The sequence below is a fragment of the Mustela erminea genome, chromosome 9 (assembly GCF_009829155.1).
Source record: "Mustela erminea isolate mMusErm1 chromosome 9, mMusErm1.Pri, whole genome shotgun sequence".
Classification (NCBI taxonomy): Eukaryota; Metazoa; Chordata; class Mammalia; order Carnivora; family Mustelidae; genus Mustela; species Mustela erminea.
The window spans coordinates 110,550,975-110,573,192 of record NC_045622.1 but is presented as its reverse complement, the minus strand read 5'-3'; the positions used below and the strand labels follow the sequence as shown (position 1 = coordinate 110,573,192).

At 63.0% G+C, this 22,218-nt stretch overlaps 1 protein-coding gene across 1 annotated transcript; it reads left to right on the top strand.

Annotated features, from left to right (window-relative positions):
• Window positions 1-13,458: 13,458 nt before the first annotated feature.
• Window positions 13,459-20,647, top strand: FGF3 (fibroblast growth factor 3). The gene is made up of 3 exons (XM_032356261.1): window positions 13,459-13,678; window positions 15,701-15,804; window positions 19,926-20,647. The coding sequence occupies exons 1-3, from the start codon at window positions 13,459-13,461 to the stop codon at window positions 20,292-20,294; spliced, it is 693 nt and encodes a 230-aa protein (XP_032212152.1). The 3' UTR covers window positions 20,295-20,647.
• Window positions 20,648-22,218: the final 1,571 nt, after the last annotated feature.

The following is a 22,218-nucleotide window of genomic DNA, read 5'->3' as shown; positions in this document are numbered from 1 at the left end:
TGGATATTTTCCAATAATGAGATCAGTCAATTTTTTAAAAAATATTTTATTTATTTATTTGAGAGAGAGAGAGAGAGCACGTGCCCATAAGCAGCGGAGGGGCAGAGGGAGAAGGAGAAGCAGACTGCCCGCCGAGCGCAGAGCCTGGTGCGGGACTCGAACCCAGGACCCCAGATCATGACCCGAGCTGAAGTCAGACGCTCAACCAGATGAGCCCCCCACAAGTCCCTTGGTCAGTGTTTTTGAATCTAGGTTTTAAAGAACTAAAATGAAGTAGAATGAAGCTTTCTTCCGTCATTCACGCGGGCCACATTCTGAGCGCTCCTGCACCACACGCAGCTACGGGGGCCCTGCAGACCTAGACCCTCCTCTTTTCCCAGTCGGGTAAACGGAAGCCCAGGGAGCGGAGGTGTCCTGTCCAAAGCCCCTCAACGGGTCGGGCCTGAGCTGGAACCAGCTTGTGTTTTTCTGGCCCCTAGTCCATAACCTTCTGCTTCAGGAATTCACAACGCACTCCGCCAAGGCCCAAAGCTTTACTGGCTAGAGACACAGTGAGGGGTGGTGGGCGGTGCCCGGGGCTCGGGGCTGGACAGCCATGGACTGCCAGGGTGTGGGCTACTGACGTGTCCCCTCCAGGAAGGGGGCTCACAGCCCCTTCTCCTGCAGTCAGTCAGGATGCCGAGGCTAGCAAGTGAGCCCAGGGCTCCGTGTCTCAGTTTCTCCAACTGTAACCGGGAAGCATGGTATTAGCGGCAACGTGTCTCCCTCACAGGCCTGTTGCATACAACAGCTTCCCTACAGGGATGCCCATGAGGGGACCGGCCACCGTGGACATCACGTGATGTAGGGGCAGAATTGTGTCCCCCCGAAAGAGATCTCCAGGTCCCAACCCCCAGAACCCGTGGTAGGACCTTATTTGGAAATAAGGCCTTTGCAGAAGTAATTAAGAGGAGGTCACCGGGCAGGGAGGGTGGCCCTGGCCCAAGGTCTGGTGTCCTTGTTAGAAAAGAAGAGACACAGGCCAGGGACAGAACAGCATGTGGCCAGGGAGACAGAGACAGGAGGGACCCCGGAGCCCCGGAAGCTGGGAGGATCTTCCCTTGGGGCCTCCGGGAGGAGCACAGCCCTGCCCACACCTTGAGTTCAGACTTCCGGCCTCCAGACTCGGGAGAGAAGGCATTTCTGTGGCTTTAAGTCCCCAGGTTGTGGTCCTTGGTTACGGCAGCCCCAGAAAATCAAGGGAAAAGTTGGCTGATATTATTACAACCTGCTTCCCAGCGGGCACCGCAGAATGGCTCCCACCGGGCGCCTGGCCTCTCCTGGGCGCTCCTGGTTTCCCAAACCACAGCCAGGAGGGCTGCCCTGGGGCCAGGACACGGCTCCACTGGGCTGGGGAGGCGGGGCCACAGCTGGCCACCCGCCTGCCCTCCGGAGATGGCCCCGGCTCCTGGAAAGTGGTCGCCGGGCTCCTATTAGTCATTATTTCAGGCACTCAGCAAAGTTCTCCCGGCCCCTCACAATGCCGGGCGGCCCCTCCGCAGCCTTTTCTCTTCCAGGCTTTGAAGATGAATGATTTTTAAAGACCACAGTATTCCTTGAAAACCAGACAAATGGGGGGCGGGGATGGTTGGAGTCCAGAATGCTCTGAAGAGGGAGTGCGCTGGGCTCTGCTGGTCCTGTTCCTGCCCACGCCTTCCCCCAGCCTGTGGTGGGGGGCAGCAGCCCTAGGGAGCAGGGCTCAGGCCCAGTCCTGCTCCCCACTGTGAGGCACTGAGATCCTGGGAACGTCACTCAGCTTTCTGGGCCTGTTTCCCCCTCTGAACGGGGTGTGGGGATGTGGTCATCCCCACGGCGAAGGTCATTGCTGCTATATTCCTAACCAAGGACCCAGCCTGGGGTGTGGAGGCTGAGCCCCGTGAATGCAGCCCCTTGCTGGCTGTGCGACCCTCCTGAGTCTCTTGCCCTTTCTGGGCCTCTGGCTTAGACTGTGACTTAAGGTAGCGAGTGAGCGGAGGTGGGGACGGAGAGCACCCTGAGAGGGAGGCTCAGGCCAGCCCCGCAGCCTCGGCCTTGAAGGACAGTCTGAGCAGCACGAGGCCCAGGGCTGCGGGGGGCAGGGGGGGACCTTCGGAGCTGCCACCGGGAGCTGGTACCACTTTCCGCTTCCCCTTGCCTGTAGGCCCAGGGCCTGGCACGTCTCTCGCACAAGGAAGGAGGCTGTGGACAGGGAACACGCAGGGCAGCCTGGCCGTGGGAGCAGAAGGTTGGCTGCCCAGGAGGAAAGCGCACCCCGCGGCCCCCCACCGGCTCTCAGTGCTGGAGGCCGGGAGCAGCCTGGTCTGACGCTAGGTCCTGCGTGATGGGCCCCTGCACTCCGCTTTACAAGCTGTCTGCCGGCCAGTGCTGGGAAATCTCCAGACCATGAGGGCAGCCCGCAGCCACATACATACCGGCTCCCTGGGGACCCCAGGGCGGCCGTGGAGCCGTGACTTGCATGGCGAGGAAGCTCTCTCCCAGCTTGGCTCTGGCCAAGTTTTCTAAAACCAAGCGTGCTTCTAAGGCGTGACCCCAAGCCAGACACCTGTCCCTACGATGTTCGCGTCCCCAAATGATCAGGTCCGTGTACCCCAGGCAGGTAGGGCCGGGCCTGCGGGAGCCGCCGTGCCCCCAGCCTCCCTCCCAGAAGCAACACACGTGGGGTCTGGTGGGGTCCGGTTACCTCGGTCCCCTGTCCTGAGCCTGGGCCATGCCCCGCCCTGCTCCCTCTGCAGACACCTGAGTGAGCCAGAGAATCCCAAAGGAATTTGGAAGTGACACTTTAAAGAAACCCATTCATGGGGAAATGAGAGATTTTTGTCTTAAAGACAACGGGATGGGTGATGCGGGAGGAAGTGGGGGAAAGGTCGCTCCCACCCCGGTTCTTCTCCCTAATCACGTTTCTGCCTATGATGTGTGTCCGTCCCTCTCCCAAGACCTGCCCCAGGTAATACAGGGATAGCATCTTTTTTCTATAAAATGTGGCTCGATTTTTCCTCCTAGGCGTAAACAAAATACATGGGTGATACCGAAAGCTGCCCTTTCACTTCCTGTCTTAGCAAGAGCTTTCCTTGTGCAATACCTCGTCTTCACGAGGGTCCTAGGCAGCAGGAAAACCAGCCCCAGAGGCGGGAGAGAGGCAGCTGAGCCTGGGGGCTCGGGCACCAACTCCCAAGCTGGCTCCTGGCCTCTGAGTCCCCGGCTCTGTCCCCGCAGGCCACTGAGCACCTGCAGACAAGCGGCTCAACCTCCCTGTGCCTCTGTTTTGTCATCTCTGAAATGGGCTTTTCCGAATCGCTGTCTGCGGAAGTGGTTACAAGCATGTAAGTGAGCTCACATTTATAAGATGCTGGGAAGGGCACGTTGGGTGTCGTGGGCACCGTATCAGGGTCTGGGAGCATCCCCCTGGGTCACACTGGGTGTGCCCACCCCCTTTCGGCTGCGGATGGAATCCAGGAGAACAGCTCTGTGGCTTGGGTTTCTCGTTCATGTCGATGGCAATGGGAAGGGGGTGCAGTGTGTGGGTCGGGTCTCGAATTCGAAGCCCGGCTTGCCCACTTACCGGCTGCGTGTGATTCAGCGAAGTGGCCGCTTTCTGTGCCTCGGTTTTCTTATCTGTGAAATGGAGCATGTAGTGCCCAGCTCGTCTGCTGCAGGGACCTTGGGACAGCTCAAAGGGGAGCACGGGGGTGAACCGGAGGCCGTTGCCCGGACACGAGACACTGTAAGGGGTAATGAAAACTGAGGGACTTGGAGGGTCGGAGGGACCCTGGTGTTCCTAAGCAGTTATGGGAGGGTGCAAGGCTAGTGGTTTGGCGGCGGCTCTCCTTCCTGGCCAGAGGGTCTGGGTGTGTCACCCTCCTGCTCCTTGGTCCTTGATGTTTGTAGGCTGTTCCCGCGCCCCCTGCCACCAGGAGAGACTGTCCAAGCTTGTGGCCCCACTCGTGGCCTGGAGCGAAGCAGGAATTCGAAATGTCCCTGGGTGAATGTTAATTAAAAACTGATCAGCCTACAGTTTGATCTCACGGATGGTCTAAGAGAGCAATTTCCGCAGCTGGTGGATGTCAGATTGGCCTGGGGGACTCGCTGCCGACGTGTGGACGCACGCAGTGAAGCCAGGGGTCCTTATGGTGAAGATAGTGACATCTCAGGGCTCCTACCCAGTGCTTCTGGGGGAGGCTGCCAGGTCGCAACCTGGGGCCAGGGGACTTTGGCCCTCTGGTGGGTTTGACTTTGAGTGAGGGCAAGAGCTGGGACCAGAGCTGAAGCAGGCACCGTGCCCAGGCTGGGGGGGCACAAGAGCTGGGGAAGGCTCTGGGCTCTCTGGGTGGGACAGGGCGGCCCCCATGGTGGCACCCCGCGGGGGGGGGGTGAGGGTCACAAGGAGGCGTTCCTAGTCCAGTTCTCCCCAGAGGTGATGTGGCCGCAGGGCGGGCGGGCCAGTGTGGGGGGTTGGGTGCGGGGACTGGGAGGAGGTGGCCAACAGGGGGAGAGAGGGAGGGAGGGAACATGGAGGGGACGCTTGCCCCGGACCCGCCCCTGGCAATCCTCCCAGCAGCCTCACGAGGGCGTTGCTGCGGCCGTTTCAGAACGCGGGAAGGTTCCATTGCTACCAGCTCCTGGGTTTGGGAAGCACAGATACGGGGGCTCCTGTGGCTGGGGGCAGGGGCAGAGGAGGGGGCTCCCTGTGTCCCAGCGAGTAACCTTGGCTCTTGGCTCCAGCTCACAGCACGAGGGGTCTCTTCCTGTCCTCACAGGGCTGACCGAGGCCCCTGTGCCCTGAGGCCAGGCTGGTCTGGCGTGGGCAGCACCTGAGAGCCTCCCTCAGAGACCACCGTTCCCAGAGCTGGGCTTAGACGCGGCCCAGATGCCTACTGTCTCCAAACCAGGTGGGGACTGGGGCCCTGCCCCCTGCCCCCTGCTACAGGTGGGTGGCTAGCAGGCCCTAAGATAGGGGGGCATCGGGGAGGAAAGGGGGCTCTTTCTTGTTTTCAAAACTGTTTGGCCTCTCGCGAAAGACCACCTAGTGCGTGGTCCGTCTGTGTGACGTTTTGGAAACGGACGGATTCATGTGTGCGCTAAGTGCCTGCGGACTTGCTGGGGGCTGGGGGAGGGCATTTAGGAGAAGGGAGGGGACTGCGGATGGCTGTCGAGTTTCTCAGGGATCTTAAAACGCCCTGCCGTTGGTGGTGATGACTGCGCAAGCCTGAATTTGCGCGAACCCACGGAGCCTCGCGCCGCAGCTGGCTGCGCCGCTGGTACGTGGGCTCCGTCTCAGTAGCGAGGCTGTAGGAACAAGCCAGTCTGCATATTGTCCTTACAGAGAGCACCCCGATGCCAGCCAGAGGCAAAGCCCCCCACCTGCCCCGGCAAGGCAGGTGACCCAGCAGGCTGTCCCGTGGACCCAGCAAGGCACCCGATGGAGCGGCAGGGACCTGGGTCTCTCTTAGTCACCGGGCAAGGTGACAAGCTCGGCTCCGTGTCTGTCACAGAAAGACCGCATCGAGAAGCTGGCCAGTGGCCACCCAGGGTAGCCGAGAACATCACGGCTTCACAGATGAGGCTGTCGCCCCCTGTTGCGAGCTCTGTTTTGGGGTCTCTGTGCTCCTCGAACCCCTGGGATCCCCAGCTTCATAGCAGGGAGCACTGGCAGGAGGCCTGAGCCTTTGGGCAGGACTCCGTTTTCGTCCAAGGGTAACTGGGCCCAAAGCCCACACCCCACGCCACGGCCTGGCAACCCAGTGAGAGCACCGCGCGGCCCCACAGGTCAGGGAAGAGGCATGGGGGTCGGGGGCAGGCAATGGCGGATCTGCAGGATGGCCGGGGACCGGGCAGCTCTTTCCTAGTCCTGGACAAAGGCGGGGAGCTCTGGGGGCGCAGCCCAGCCCCCCACCCACACCCCAAAGGAGTCCCGGCCCTGGGAACAAGTGCCACGTGCGGGCCAAAGGTCAGGGGCATTTGACCTGGATTCTGATGCCGCTTTTCACCCAGAGCTAGAGCGCCCAAGTGCCGGCTAAGAACATTCCGGATTGAGGGCCCTCAGCCCCAGGGAACGTCTCCTTTGTGAAGGCCAGCCGGCCACCCATAATGAAAATGTCATTGTGGCTCGGAGACATTCTTTAGGTCTGTGTGCATGTCCCTGGGAGAGACGCACGGCACCTCGAATCACCCCGTAACGAGAGCCGGCCCGGAGCGGCCCAGCCTTCCGCCAGCCTAATGACCGCCCCGCGAGTTCAGCCCATTGTCCCATAATCTGCTGCTAAAAGGATTTCAAATCCGAGAGAGAACAAGGCTGAGGCCAATTAGCTACACTGTGCGGGCTTCCGACCGGCAGTGGCCGCGTCCGCCTGGGCCCCAAGTTCTCCTCTCAAGTCAAGTGGGGGCTTTGCTTAAGCCCGTCTGTGCATCCATCCGTCCATCCGTCCGTCCCGGGTTGGAGCGATTTCATCCTGCAGTGCCAGTGTTTTGTGGGTAAGGTTGGGGGGTGAGGGTCTAGGGCCCGGTGTCCCTGAGGAGCCCTGCCAGGCCTCCGCCCTAGTTCCTGGCCTCTGATGCTGAGGGGGGAGCTGAAGGCTTGGGGTGTCCTGAGGTGTCCACCCCAGCAATCTGCAAGGGAGTGCTTGGTCCTTCTGATTTTTTGCTCCCAGGACTGACTCGATGCATGGGAAGGACCGGGGACCTTGACAGCCAGGCAGTCAAGGTCTGACCCCAGCTCCGGGGGCCACACTCCATGGACACGCTCTTGCCTCCTGGGCCCCCCCATCTCCTGCCCTTGGTCTCTGCCGCTGTTAGTCCTGACCGTCGGGGTGCCTCGCCCCCCCCCCTGCAGGGCAGCCCCGCACTCCGACTCCTTCAACAGGTAAGTGACGGATGGATTGGCCTCCCCAGGCCCTGGTTTCCCTTACTGGCCACGTCGGGGTGTGGGTGGCGCGGTTTATTGTTTCCGGTTTGATATCCTTCCTTGTGGATGGCGTTGTGGGGGACATCCTTGGCCATATTTCTTTAGGGACTTTGTGGGATCCCTAGAGCAAGGAGACACAGTTGCAGAGTGGTCTGGTGTGTGTCCCCATTCTGCTCCGTGCAGCGGCCCCGACGACCTTCCCCGTGAGGCGGACTCCTTCCGGTCAACAGGCACCTTCGGCCCCGCGATACCCTCTGGTGAATCGTCCTTAGGCTGGGGTTTCCTCGTCTGCAGTTTTTCAGGAGTTCTGCCAATCGAACATTCCAGAAATCCCCCTCCACGCCTCCTCCGGGGGACACCCCGCCCCCTGCCAGGCAGCGGGAGGGGACGTGATACTGTTCTGCCTCCCCGTGCCCCAGCATTAGCAGGGTCCACGCGAGAACCTCCTTTCCGCCACGGTGCCACTCTGACGACCCCCAGCGTGGGGCGGAGGGTGCTGGGCTTTCGTGCATTCACTTACTCGTTCGTGTTTCTTCGTGGGCGCGGCAGTGAGGCACTGAGAAGCGTGAACCAGCCCGGCCTCCTGTGGCCCTCGCAGCCGGGTGGGTGAGAGGGGCCCGCAGCTGCCCTTCCATGAGGCAGGGACCCGAGAGGAGGGGAGACGCTCGGCCTGGCCGGAGTGAGGGGCAGCAGGGGAGGGGTGCGGGGAAGACTTCTCCAAGGAGGGTCTCTCTCAGCGGGATCGCCAAGTACAAAAGAATCGAAACCAGTCAGAGATGGGGGCAGAGCAATGGGGAAGTCGTCAGAGCCCCCGAGGAGGGGCATCGCCGTGGCTCTGGGGAACTGGGTGATGCTGCCGGTGACCGCTGAGGCCAAGGGTCAGAGAAGGAGCTGGAGAGATGGGCAGCGGCTAGACTGCACCCCAGCGGGAGCAAGGGGTGTGACCTGCACCCGGAAAGCACAGGAGGCTTGCAGGCAGCATGTCAGGGTGCCTGGTAGCTGGTGGCCATGGGGACGGGAGGCTCTCTTGCTCTGCTGACGAGGGCAGAGGTGGGTGAAGAGGGGGCACCAGCTCAGCCTCCAAGATGGGAAATGAGAAACGCTTCTCGTTCACAGAATGCGTGCCAGGCCAGCTCCTGCCTGACCTTGCTCCGCTCCGTCTATGCCCATCTGGCACCCGCCCAGGTCAGCAGCCACGAAATCAAGGGGGCACTTAGGGCTGCCACATCTTGGGGTCCCAACTTTGATTTGTGGGGTCGGTGGTGCTGGACCTGGCTCAGAATGAGAAGGGAAGCTGCATTGCCCAAAAATTGCCCATGCCCACGGGGCTGTGGTCTGCAGACCTACCCTGGACGGCACCTGCTAGAGAGGGCTGGAGGCCCTCAGACTTCCTCGGGAGAGGCTGGGAGCACCTAGGAGTCCCCACAGGTTCATGAGCATGGCCAGTCCCGGGAACACAGGTCCCTCGAAGACCCACAGTCCGGGGGCCGGGTCAGCCCCCTGCTCCAGGAGATCGCCCCTGGGACACTCGTCCGGCGCCCAGCTCCTCCGGCTTCTCTCAGCCGGGAGGACTAAGGCAGAGGCTGCAGGTCACAGACCCAGCCCCACGCCACCCCTCCCCGTCGGCAGGCCCGGGCACACCTTCTTGTTAGCATTGTTTATGGGCTGAATCATGTCCCCCAGATTCCTACGTTGAGTTGTGACCCCCAGCCACTCAGACAGACTGTATTTGGAGACAAGGTCTTTCGGTAAGTGATTAAATACAACACGCGCGCGATCGATGCACTTGCTCCTCCTCACGATTTCTTGCCTCCAGCTCGCTGTACCGGCGGCGTGTACAGAACATGACTCATGTCCCACACAAACTCCCTGTCCAGGGACTGCCCGTGTCTCTGCCGTGTCGACTGTAGGCTGTTGGTAGTTTAATATTGGAGTCAAAGTTCTGCTTGGATTTTCAAAGGCCCGGGGCGGTCGGCACTCGGAACCCCGACTTGTTCAAAGCTCAACGGTGTGCGCAGTGGGGGTTCCTGTCCCTCCTCTCGCAAACCAGGAGGCCGGGGCACACAGAGGTCGTAGACACGGGCCAGCGTCTCTGGAGGCCGTGCTCGGGGTCAGACCGGCTGCCCCATGCCAGGAGGGGTGTACGGCCCCAGGTGGCCTTTGCTGTCCTGGCGGAGGACCCGAGCTGTACCCGAGCTGTACCCGAGCTGTGCCCGAGCTGTGCCCGAGCTGTACCCGAGCTGTACCCGAGCTGTACCCGAGCTGTGCCCGAGCTGTACCCGAGCTGTGCCCGAGCTGTGCCCGAGCTGTGCCCGAGCTGTACCCGAGCTGTGCCCGAGCTGTACCCGAGCTATACGCCCGCGGGAATGCCTCTTCCTCCTTGCACGCGGGAGTTTCACGACCGGGAGGGAGGCCCAGAGCCCGTCACTGATGAAGGGGATGGCCAGACAAAGGTGGGGGGGGGGCACAGGAGGGAGCATCCCTCGGCCCTAAAAAGGAGCAAGGTCCCCACACGCATGTGGGTGCACACGGGTGCGTCTCGAAGCACCCTGAGAAACGCACGTGGGCAGACCCAGGGGGTCTATTTAGATGAAAGGTCTCCAGCAGGGAAACCCCGGGGGGACGGATGCCCAGCTCCGTGCATGAGCTAAAAGCCCCTGAGCTGTCCTTCTTTAAATGGGTGAATTGCAGGGTTTGTGAGTTATATCTCAATAGAGCGCTTTAATGTTAAAAAATAGAAATAAATAGAATTTTCAAAAGACTCGGCTTGGGTGGTAACGCTAAGCCTCCAGCCTGCAAAACCCCCTTCTGGGTCTCTCGTTTGCCTCCTTGGGGTCCCGCGGTGCCCAGGGGGTGCTCCTGGCCTGTGACGCCATTTGGAAGCTGGGCCCAGCCTGAAGTTTGTGCGAGCACGTGGGGCAGGGGGCGTCCTGTGCCCATACGTGGCCCAGGCAGTGTTCAAGCCCCCTGGGGCGCCAGGAACCCCATAACCCCTCCAGCCCAGGATTCCCGGGACATTTGGGGATCTGTGCCCCCCAACCGAGTGGGTTCCTGCCTGGCGATGGAACCCAGCCCTGCCCTTTAGAGAGAAGAGGGCAACCCGCGGCTCTTCCCGGAGTCGACCAGGCAGAGAACGGTGCTGGCTGGGGGCAGACTTTCACCTTCAAGTCTCCCCACATTGCCCCCTGGTTTCCAGCTTAGCCAGAAGCAAAAGGGGGAGACTAAGAGCAAAGATGCCTCCACCCTCCCATCCCCGCTCAGGCCCTGGACGCTGCAGCCTGCCGGGGGGATGGGAGGTAACAGCCTCTCCCCCTGGGCTCCCAGCTGCGTGGTATCCCCGAGAGGGGCTGAGCGGGACCACCTGCGGGCTTCCAGGGCCCACAGCTCCAGTCGGCCTCACTCGGGCCAGGTCCCTCCCCCACTGCCCTCGGGGAGCCTCATTAGGGTGAGGTCAGGGCCTGCCACCAGTACCACCGCTGATAGCTGCCCCCACTGGCAGACCATGTCAGAGGACTGTGCTCTGGACCTGGGGTGGGGTCCCAGGGGGTGACCCAGATACCGGGGAGGGCTGGAAGGTGATTTGGGGGAGGAGTGCCCCCAGAGCAGAGGTCTCAGGGACTGGGGGCTGGCGGCGAGGCGGGGGCTGGGACCAGGCCCGGGGGTGTCCATGCTGGGTCTGGAAGAGACCAATTAGTCAAACGGCAGCAGCGACCATTTGGAAGCAATTAACAGGGTCGCTATTACCACACAACCCCCCCCACACACACCTGGTCCGGTATTGGAGGGGGAGGGGCGGAGGTGCCCCCCTGTGGGTCAAGCTGCTGTCCCAGCACAGCCCAGCCCACCCCTGCACGACTTCGTGCATGTGACTTCCTGCCCTGCCAGGAAGACACCACGAAGCCAAGCACCCCCTCCCTCTGCCCGGCCCAGGGGGGTCTCAGGGCCTCGTACCCCAGCAGTGTCCAGTCAGGCCCAGGCCCAAGGGGGGGGCCCCGGGGGGCTTCCTGGGCCAGGAAACACTGCAGGCAGGAAGGAACCTCTTCCCCTGAAGAGGTTGGGAGAGCAAAAGCTAGAGCCTGGAGGGAGAGAGGCTGCGAGCCGTGGACCGGGGTGCAGGCACTAGCAGAAGCTGGTGCAGGGGGAGAAGACAACGGTGGGTTTCAGACCAGCTGCCTCGGGCTCCAGGGTGGACGCCAACACGAGGGCCCAGAGACGTGGAGAAAACCCTGCCCAGGGAGCTCAGTTGCTTCGGAGGAGGCACACTGACAAAAATGCGTGTTGTCATCCAGGTCCTCTGGGCGGGACCTCGGGCCGTGGGCTCCTGCTGTCCCAGCATGATGGCCGATCCTTCTGGATTCGCCCTCAAAGCCATCACGGTCTGCAGGCGAAACTATGGTCCCCTCCTGCGGGGACGTGCTCTGTGCCGATCCGGAGGGCAGGGACCTCGGTGGCGCTAATTGTACTGAGTTACACTACGTTGGAGGCATCTCATGCACAAGAAGCCAGCATCTCCGAGGGGCAGCGCTACACAGCCAAGGTCACGTGGCTAGGAAGTGGCTGAGCCGTCCACTCATTCAGAGACTACGTACTGAAGACTACGGTGTGTACTCCCAGGCCAGGTCTGGGGGTGGAACCCCAGTGAGTAAGTTCCCATCTTGGCTCTGTCCTTGGGGGCTGCCTGGAGGCTGTCCTCTGTCCTCTGTCACGCAGGGACCTTCATTCAGAGTCTGGGTCTCTAACCATCAGTGGCCTGGTCTTTAGACTGTTGGTGGACTCTGACTGGACAGTTGCTGGCCTAGAGCCACGCCCTCAGGGATGGAGGCAATGGGTGACGTCCCGTGCCCTCCCCCACCCGGGGTCCCTGGGACACTGAGCGTGCTGAGGTGAGCTCACTGAGGACGTGCTGCTCTACTTGTGTTGGACTAGGGTGTAAGCAATGTCCCAATGGGGTGTGTTAGTTCCTGCAGCTCGGAGGGGTCCCCCGGTCCCCTGCACACCTACTCCTCTCCCGGGAAGGACCAAGGTCCCAAATCCTGATGCCTGTGGATAGAACGAGGGATCCCAGCCCAACCAGCTCATCCCAGGCTTGGAGCCAAGGCTGTGGCATAGACCCCTGGCCCCCATGGGTGAGCACCTTTGCTGGAGTTGAGCCTGCGTACCTCTATGTGACCAGCTTCGGGTTGGGGGTGTGGGGAGCAAGAGAACGGACGGCGCTTGGGGCTTTTCCCGACACTATACCCACAACCCTTCTTTACTGCTGTCCCTAGGGGATAGGGCCCCCACCCCCTCCAGGGGCCACCCAGGGGCGTCTACACCACTGCGCCACCGGAGCGGAATATCCGCCCCCTTCGGCCACTTCTCCCCTCTTTCCTCTCCCTTCTCTGTGGTCACCGGACCCCTGGGCTTTTCTCAGATCATTCCCGGGCTCTCTCATCTCTGTCTGTTTCTTGCTCTGTCCCTCCCTTTCCTGCTCGCTCTCTCCTGTTCTTTCTCCCTGTCTTTCGAGCCAGTGTCTCTCGCTGTCTCGGGCTGTCTGTCTCTGTGCCCCTTTCTCTGGCTCTCCCGCACCCCTCCCACTTCCCCCAGCCCCCTCTCTGGCCGGGCTGCCGGGACAGGACCCTCCGAGGCCCGCCCGACGTGCACCAGCCTCGCCGGATCTGCCAGGTCGTGGTGCGCCTCCCGGCCCGGTCCGCCACCCCTCGAGGACGGCGTCCTGGCTCCAGCAGGGAGCCCCGGGCACAGACCCAACCCCGGGGTCCCCCACGCGCGCCCGCGCCCCGGGCCCTCCCCTCCGCCGCCCTCCGCGGCCCGCTTCATTATGCACCGCCTTTAATGGGCGTTTGTCAGCGCGACTTCCCCGCAAGTTGCTTTCGCGGACATCAGTCATCGGCGGCGTTCCCATTGTGCCGGGGGATTGATGGGGGGCGGGAGGGGGTGACAGGGCCTGGGGCGGCCGCCTCGAGGCCTCGGTCTATAATTTTCGGAGGCATAATTGGCCTGGGGGGAGGGGGCGGGGGTGGGGCGGGAAGGGACCTTTCAGAGCCGGGAGGGCGCGCGGGGGCGCGGGGCGCGCGGCGGAGCGGAGCCGCGGCTCGACGGCGCTGCGCCGGGGCAGAGTGTGCGCGGGCGGCGCCCGGCCCGAACCCCGCGCCCCGCCGGGCTCCCCGCCCCTCCCGCGCCCCCGCCTGGGGACCACGTCGGCCTTTTGTTGCCGAACCGTCTTTTCTTTCAGCGCTTTGCGCAGCAACGGAAATTTCACCCGTTCCTGGGTGAAAATTAAAGGAGGTGCCTCTCTCTCTCTCTCTCTCTCTACCTCCTCTCTCCCCCCCTTTCCTTCTCCCCCCACCCCCGCTCCCTGCCGCCCCTCCCCTCCCCTCCCCCACTTGCCGCGGAGCGGGAGTCGGCACCGCCTGGCGCGGGAGCGGACTCGGAGCGCCTCGCCTGGGCCGCGCCGCCGCCCCTTCCATGGGCGCCGCGCTCGCCTGCAGCCGCCGCCGCCGCGGGGCGGGCGCGATGCCACGATGGGCCTGATCTGGCTCCTGCTGCTCAGCCTGCTGGAGCCCGGCTGGCCCGCCGCGGGTCCCGGGGCGCGACTGCGGCGCGATGCGGGCGGCCGCGGCGGCGTCTACGAGCACCTCGGCGGAGCGCCCCGGCGCCGCAAACTGTACTGCGCCACCAAGTACCACCTCCAGCTGCACCCGAGCGGCCGCGTCAACGGCAGCCTGGAGAACAGCGCCTACAGTGAGTGCCGGGCCCCGGGGCGCGGCGGCCGGCTCCCCGGGGAGGAGCGCCCGGGACGGGCGGGCGCGCCAACGCCGCCCCGGAGAGCGGGCCGGAGGGCGCCCGCCGGGGTCCCCTGCCGTCCCGTCGCGTCGGGGAGAGCAGCGCGAGGGGCGCTGGGGGTCTCCAGTCCGAGGGGACGAGCGGTCGGCAGCCCCGGGGCTCCCCGCTCGGCTGGACTCGGGGGCCCCTGACAAGTTCAAGCCCTTTGAGTTTCTCGGACAAGAGGCGCTAGACGAGGCATCTATTATCTTCTTTATTAATATGACGACTTCTCCTTCGGCTGACCCCGGGGCGCCGCCCTGCCCGCGCCTCCGCGCTCCTTGATCGCTGCCGCCCAGGTGGCCGCCCGAGCCGTCGCCTCCACCTGGAGGACTGTGGCAGGGACAGAGCGGGGGTCCTGGGCCGCGGCCGCCGTGGGTGGAGAGCCACCCCCCGCCCCAGGCCAAACAGCAGCCCTCGCGCCTCCGCCCTGGGCCGCAAAGCTAAAGGCAGGGTGGGCGCGCCCCTTGGTGGGGGCGGGGGGGGGGGCGGAGGGGTACCGGTTAGGCCTGGGTCGGGGACACAGGTATGCTCCCGCAGCCCCACACAGCCCCGAACCGTGCTCGTGGGGTCCCGCGGGCTCCGGGGTTGGGCTCCTCCCTGCGCGGGGACCCTGGCTGGAGCTCAGCCTTCCTGAGAGCAGCGCGAAGCAAGGGGACCGAAGCAGCTCGGCTTGGTGGGCAGCAGGAGGTCGGAGCGCCGGTGCGGCAGCGTGGGAGCGTGGCCAGGTCCGGGGTCCCTCTGCGGCACCCCGCGGGTCGGAAGCGGTGCGGTGGACTGAAGGCGGTGGCGGGAAACCGCGGCTTCCTCTAGGAAAGCCACAGCTCTGGGGAGGACGTGGTGGGAGGAAGCCTCTGGATACATGCGTTGGGGACAAGCTGTGTCGCGGCTGTCCCCCTGTGCAGGATGGGGCTGCCGGAGCTCACACCCTCCTCTCAGAGCCACACCTGGTGCTCTCCATATCCAGTCTCCCCCACGGAGTCACAGAGCATGGAAATTCTCAGGGTATCCCAGGCAGGCAGCCTGGAGGCGGAGGAGGGCGCAATCCGCAGCCGCCCCTGCGGGGTATCCAGAGGCGGCGCTTCCCCGGTGCTTGGGTGGGGGCCTCCAAATCCGCCCAGCCTGCCTGGGGGGGGGGGATCTCAGGTGGCCCCGCATTTGGGCTCTGTGATCACTGCCATGCAGAAGCCAGGGCTGCACCCAGAGAGCCACCTCCCCCTCCCCCAAGACGGCCTTGCAGAGGCTCCAGTGCCCCTAGGAGCCCTTCTGGGGAGACAATGGCCCCCCCTTCAGGCCTTTGTTGGAGGACAGCTGGTGAAAAAGCACTGCTGTGTCCAGAAGGAAGGTTAGGGGAGGTTGAAACTTCCTTAAACGCAGTGAGGAGTGGGAGAGCCCAGAGCGGCTTCCTTCTGGGAGCTGCAGTGTCTCATCCCACTTCCTGCTCAGCTCCTGCATCCCGCCTGGACCCTGCCCTGGACAGTTATCTCCTGCCCAAGTCCATTGCCAGTTTGGGTGGCCCAGTGCTCTGCTCTGCGTGGACTGTGTCATCCGCCGGCTCCATCCAGGGCCGCAGCCTCGCCCGGAGAGCTCCCGCACGGCTGTGTGCAGCCCAGGCTCGCATTCCAGCTCACACACGTCCCTGCGGTCTTGGGAAAGTCACCCAGCCTCAGCTCCCTCGTCTGTCAGATCACGAAACTGGCTCTCGAGGCGGCCGACAGGCTCCAATAAGCTTCACCTCCTGCAAGGCGTTAGCACCTGGCAGTCAGGCGTAGAAGCATTGGTTGTATTAGTTCCCTCCCCCGTTTGAATTCTGCTCCTCGGAGAAGCCTTCCCCTGAGCTTCCCAAGTGTCCTCCCCCCCCACCCCCGCCCCCGAGCGGCCTGGGGGCTCAGCTTTCCGCCCTGAGCACGGGAAGTGATGGGCTTTCACAACTCTTCCCAGGTATCCTGGAGATGACGGCGGTGGAGGTGGGCGTCGTGGCCATCAAGGGGCTCTTCTCCGGGCGGTACCTGGCCATGAACAAGAGGGGGCGGCTCTACGCCTCGGTGAGTCCGCTCTCTCCTGTGGGAACGCGTGCATGGGACAGCCATCTCCCTTGGACCCCTCCTCAGGGGACAGAGGGGACGTGGACAGTATAATGCGTTGACCCAGCAGCATGGGGACCTGCAGGACCCACCACCTGGGACCAGGGTCTCAGGCCCTGGGTGTCGACACCCAGTGTCATTCCAGCGGCTTCTCTTGGAGGCGGCTGCCAGTGCGGTTGGCTGGGAGCATGGCCCACGGGGAGGACCCCACTAGGGGTGAGACTCATGTTATGTTCCCCAGTGCCGTTGGGTCAGAAAATGCCCCTCCAAACATTTTCTCTTCGCCAGCACTGCCCTTCCCTCAAGGTCGCTGACAGCACGGCAGAGATTGTCCCCACACAAATTTCCACTGGTGTAAATGGACCCGGCGAGCCTTGGAGCACAGCGTGACTGTGTGTTGGGCAAAACGTTTCTGTGGGCCCAGCAGAGTGCTCTGGAGGGAGGCGAGAGGGAAGCAGGACATGGCACGGCCGGTTGTCCCCAGGATGGAAAGGGGGGACTCTTCGTTCTTAGGCCCCGGCATAGAGGAAGGGACACAGGACTCGTGTCCCAAGCACACAGATTTGGAACCCAATCTGTATACCGCCAGGGGCCCCCCCAACAGAAGAAGGCTCCCGTGACTCTGTAGGCATTGACCATGTCCTTCCCCCCAACGGCAGGGGTGGGGGTGCCTGGGGTAAAATGCGTGTCAGCAGGAAATTTGCTGCCCCCAACTAGTCATTACGTGCAATTCGGCTGATACCTCCTCGGGCAATGAGAGGTTTTCCATCCACAAGGAACCTAGACAGCACAGCCGGAGACCGTCTCCCGGCAGCCCCCTCTCTCCATTCAGCCTGTTTGCAGGGGACACACGCCAGCCTCTCCCTGCCCGTCTGGAAGTTGGGCCAAGTGTGATCGGGCAAGAGCTGCAGGAAAACACTCCTTTCCGCTCCTTATTTTATCACAGAGTTTGTTTTTCTATTTTGCTAAAGGAAATGCAAAAATCAGAATGAACCCATTGGTTTTCTCTGACCTGGGGGCCGCTTAATAGAACCGAGGGACCCTCTGGTGCCCAGCTTCTCCTGCACGTGCTCCCGGAGTCTGCAAACACTGATTGCGGCTTATAAAGACAAGCCCTCAGGCCAGGGCTGGTCTGACTTTTTTTCTTGAGGCAGACTGTGGCTTTCCAAAAGCCTCCGTCCTGGACCCCTGATGCCTAGTGGGCAGAATGGACTTCTGATCCTGAAATGGTCTTAGACTACCTACAGACACCCCTGTCCCTTATGGAGAGGGGCCCCGGGAGGAGTTCTGCTCTTGGCAGTGAAGGGGCAGGTCTTGCTGATGCTGGAGGCCCCCCGTCCACATGGGGGAAGTTCACAGATTGGGCAGGGAGGGCTGAATCAGGAGGAGAAGTGTAAGGACTTTGACACCTCTTCTGGGGTGTGGGGTGCGGGGCGGCCCAGGGCTTTGGGGTACAGAACAAAGCGTGACCTGGGGGATCCCCATGGGTCAGAGTCTACCTGTGGCTGCTGTCACTAGCGCTAACTACGCTGGCCTGCCTGCCTCCTTCCTTCCTTCCGTCCAGCCGTCCGTCCGTCCGGCAATCATTCCTTCATTCACCAGTGCCCTCGGCATTTACCATATGTCGCACTCTCTGCTAGGCGTACGTTTTGGGATCTTACTCGGAAGTGAATCCACTATTGTTGTGGCCTCCAGGAGCTCCCCATCCCCCATACATTGGCCCCCAGGTGACTTGGCCCCAGGGGAGTTGCCCAGGCCGCCTTCTGCACCTACCTTCCACCGTCATTCCCACCGCAGCCTCTGGAACCTCGCTGCGTTCCCGGAGCAGGCTGTGCCGGTCACCCTTCCTTGCCCTGCCCAGACCAAACGCCCCCATCAGAAGGGCCCGGCTCTCCCTAATGACTCCTAAATGTCCCCTCGTTGGGCAGTTGCCTCTCAGCTTCTTACACCTTCGCCGCACCGCGCTGCCCGCAGCCAGCCGCCTTCCCTCCCTCCCTGCACACCCCCTGCCCGGTCCCCGGGGTTCAGAGCCAGCTGCGGGGGCGGTCTTGCCGGTCTCCTGCACCCCGTCCCCAGCCGGCTTCTCTGGAGCGGCTCCGAGTGCGGCAGAGCCTGAGAAGGCAGCGTGGGCTCCCCGAGGCTGAGGTGGGGCACAGGCAGGCGGACTTTCAGCAGGTGGCACAAGTAGAGGGTCCGTGGGGGGCGGGCGGCTGGGGGCGGCCCTGTGGGGCACAGCGTCTGGGGTGGGGCAGCTGGGCCGGGAGAAGCACTGGGAACTGTGGCCACTGCGAGTCTCCCCTGGGATCCCCTGGTCTGTGACCCTGGTCCTGAGCTGACACCTTCCTCCTGGTCATCTGGACTCTCTAGGAGCCCCTCCAAAGTGCAAGATCTGTGTCCCCCAAGGTCAAGGACTTCCCTATGCAGGGCCTGCATGCCTCACTCTTACAGGCTCGCAAGACTGGATCCCTTCCATTGTCCCACAACGTGAAAGCCCACTCTCTGGCATCCTGGTTCCTGGGCCTCAGCCACAGGACAGAAGGGCCTGGGACAAGAGCCTGCGCTGTCCCTGACTTCCGCACAGCTGAGCGTGGGGACCAGATGCTAATGTAGCGCCTGGCATGGGGATCTGTCCTGAGCCCACCTGCTCACCCCCAATGGCCCTTGGACCCACACCATGTACAAGGCCTTGAGCACAGATGGAACAGCCCTGTAGCTCTCTGGGATTTGGGGTCCCCCCCACCCCATGCCCTGTCTTCGTCAGCAGCACCTGTGCCGTGACCTGGGGCATTCTGGGCATCCCCCGAGGGCTGGGACAGCAGACGGGGCTGAGGTTCCAGGGAGAGGCAGCCCCCTCTTCCAGCTGAATGGGAGCCCCCCCACCCCTTCCTCTGCCCTTACGTGTCGTCGGGGAAAGAGAGGTGTGCGGTGCTCTACCATCACGTGCCCTATGGCCCTGCTAGGCCACATGCTGTCCCGTTTGTGGGTCCGGCCCCGACCAACCTGGGTGCCCCTGAGAATGGGCCCGGGGCCCTTTGGGCCACCTGCACTCAGTAGCGGCACCCCGTTTTCCCTCTGCAGATGGAGACCATGAGGATCTCAGGCTCCTTCTGCCCATTATCCCCTGGCCTCCAGCCCTGCCCCCTGGTGCCGGGTGAGGAGGGAAGCCCTGAGGGCACTTGTCTTGTGCACCTGCCTACAGCTCAGACCCAAGCCTGACCTGGGCTGGTGTAAGTCAGACTCACCACCCCTGATCTGGGGGCGCCCCACCAGGAGGTCCAGGGGGCATTGGTGCAAAGCCTGTTAAGAGTCTGTGCCTCTCTCCCTTTGGATGCCTGTCTCTGAGAAGGCAGAGACCCAGGCCCAGCCCATGCTTCCCAGTCTGTCCCAGATGCACACCAGAGTCCCCGTTCACCTCCCCGGGCAGCCGTCTCCTCTAGCCCCACTGTGTGGGGCGCCCGCACCCCTGAGCCACCCTGACAACAGCAGTGTCTGTGCCCCCAGCTTCCGGCGGGGCTCCTGGCTGCGGCTCCAGGTGCGTGGGGTGAGGACCGCGGGGGGCCAAGACGGCCCCTCTCCAAGATCAAGGCCCAGAGCCGGGACTTAAACTCCAGTGCCGTGGAGAAGCCAGGCTCACGAGAACCCCGCCATATCCCAGTGCTCATTTCTCTTTCTGGCGTACAGATTCCGAAAGCAGCCTGGGACACTGTCTGTGTCCAGATGTCCTGCTGACCTCCCCGCCTCCAGCAGAGATGCAGGGCAGGCCCCGTCTCTGCTCTGCTTGTGACAGCCACCCCTCCTTGTCCCGGGACGCCCCCACCCCCAGTCCATGCCCAGGGAAGGGGCACAGGGCTCTCCCCGGGGTCTCAGGAAGGCTTGGCAGAGCAGCTGAAGCCTTGAGCTGAACCCTGAGGGCCAAGTTCACCAGACTGCGAGGGAGGATGGTGCAGCCGAGGCACGGGCGTCCGGCAGGGGGGAGGCGGGGAGGGAGGCCTGGCGACAGGACCGTTGGTCCCCAAGACCCCAGCCCCCAGCCTCCGTGGGGGGCCTCCCCAGCGGCTGACCGAGGCCTTTCGCCCCCGCAGGAGAGCTACAACGCCGAGTGTGAGTTCGTGGAGCGGATCCACGAACTCGGCTACAACACGTACGCCTCGCGGCTCTACCGCTCCGCGCCCGGCGGCCCCGGGGCGCAGCGCCAGCCCGGCGCCGAGAGACTGTGGTATGTGTCCGTGAACGGCAAGGGCCGGCCCCGCAGGGGCTTCAAGACGCGCCGCACCCAGAAGTCCTCCTTGTTCCTGCCCCGCGTGCTGGACCACAAGGACCACGAGATGGTGCGGCTGCTGCAGAGCGGGGCCGGGCTCCGCGGCGGGCGGCCCGGATCCCCCGGCAAGGGGCCCCGGCCCCGGCGGCAGCGACCGCGGCAGAGGAAGCGGAGCCGGCGAGGCGGCGCGTAGATCACCAGGCCCGGCACAGAGAAGGCCGTCCAGGCTCCCGGCAGCAGGTGCAGAGCGACTGTGGGCCCCGCTGGCCCGGCAGCTTCCCAGGACAGCTCCCCCCTTCCCTGCCCCTCCCCTGCTTCTGCCCCGGCTGGTGTTCCGAGGCCCAGCCCTCCCCGATTCTCTCAAACGGGGTCAGATCAGAAGGCAGCCGGGCCTCCGAGGGAGGGCTGCTTCCCGTCCACACCCCCGTGGGCTTCCGCTGGCCGGGCGCCCCCCTCGCCCACGGGGAAAACCGACGGGCGCGCGGGGCTTCCAACCGCCCGGGGAGCCTCCCTGCAGCTCTGCTCTCGGACGTGTGGGCGTTTGTGTAACCGAAACATTAAAGTATTTTATTCTACTTTGTTATTTAATAGATTACAACACAGCCCGGGGAGACACTTGGCGTTTTTACTTGAAACATATTTGCCCGTGATGGGAGCAGCGTCTGTGCCAAGTCACTGTGTTAAGATGTAAGACTGTGTTCTGAGGAATCGAGCTAAAGATGAATTTTAATCCCCGGCTTGGAAAGTGGCTATTTTTTTTAAACCAATAGATGGTTAGCGTGCATCGAAAGAAGAGGCTGATGTGTGTGTGAGTGTGAGTGAGTGTGTGCGTGTGTGTGCGTGAGTGTGAGTGTTCCAGCTAGACTGTACGTATGTGTGTGTGCACACGTCGTGGGGGACAGCTGGAGAGAGAGACGGGGGGAGGGAGAGGGAGAAACTGGTTCACTCTGCTGAGAACTCCGAAAACCTCCCTCCGCCGTGCAGCGGTGTGCTGGTCCGCGGACGGTCCCGAGCGCCTGTGTCACACGCCAGGTAAGACTCTCCCCGAACTCCTTGATCCTCGAACTTGCTGCCAAAGCCTTGAGGCTTACCATCTTCGCCTAAGAAAGTGAAGGAGGCTTGGGGAGGAGACGTGACCTGCCCGGGTCCAGAGACAACGTGTGGCCAAGCTCCGTCTTGGACCGGGTGCCTTCCCTGCCCCCCGCCCCCGTGACACCTGCTCCCCCAACAGTGGTGGTGGGTGGGGTCCCCTGAGTGAGCGCTGCGGAGCATGGGCAGTGGCTCACTTTTCTTGGACTTCACAGCTGTGCAGGGGAGGGATGCCGGGGGGGGACGAAGCTGGTTCCACTGTGGCTCCTGTGTCGCCGGTGACGTCGGAACGAAGTTGCAGTGCGCGGCGGGATCCCACCCACCCAGCCTTCACTGTGACTATTGACGGATGCTCCCTAGGGGAAAAGGGAACTCTCTGGTGCCAGGGGTTAATATTTAAAACCATTTGGAGCGGAGAATGTGCTTTCTGCCACTGGCAGGCTGTGCTCGGGTCCGTCCTGACGGGTCGGCGGCCCAAGCTGCTTCCCCTCGGGCCTGGCTTAGGAGGGAGCTGCGCATTGCATTGCATCTGCTAAGGTCCACCTCCGTTAGTTAGGGGGACTTACTCGGGACCTCAGAAGGTGGCCTTATTTGGAAATGGGGTCATTACAGATGTACTCAAGTAGAGAAGAGGTCCCACTGGGGCAGGGTGGCTCCCGATCCCATAGGACTGTGTCCTTGGGAGATGGAGAAATTTGGAGACAGACTTGAACACGGGGTGTCACCCCGTGAACTTGGAAGCAGAGAGAGGGCGATAGCTTCGCAAGCTGCTGAGAACGGCGAGGATCGCTGGCAAACCAGCCGCAGCCAGCACAAGGGCGGGCATAGACTGGCCCTCCCAGCCTCCGCTCGAGGGAGCCCCGAGTCGTGGACTTGCAGCCTCCAGGACCCGGAGACGGTGAATCCCTCTTCTTTAAGCTGCCCGGGCTGTGGGACTTGGTTACAGCTGCCTCATATGGAGGATAGGAGTCTTCGATGCCTGGCAACTTGGGTGGGCCCCCAAATGAGCGGGACCCTACTGCTGTCAG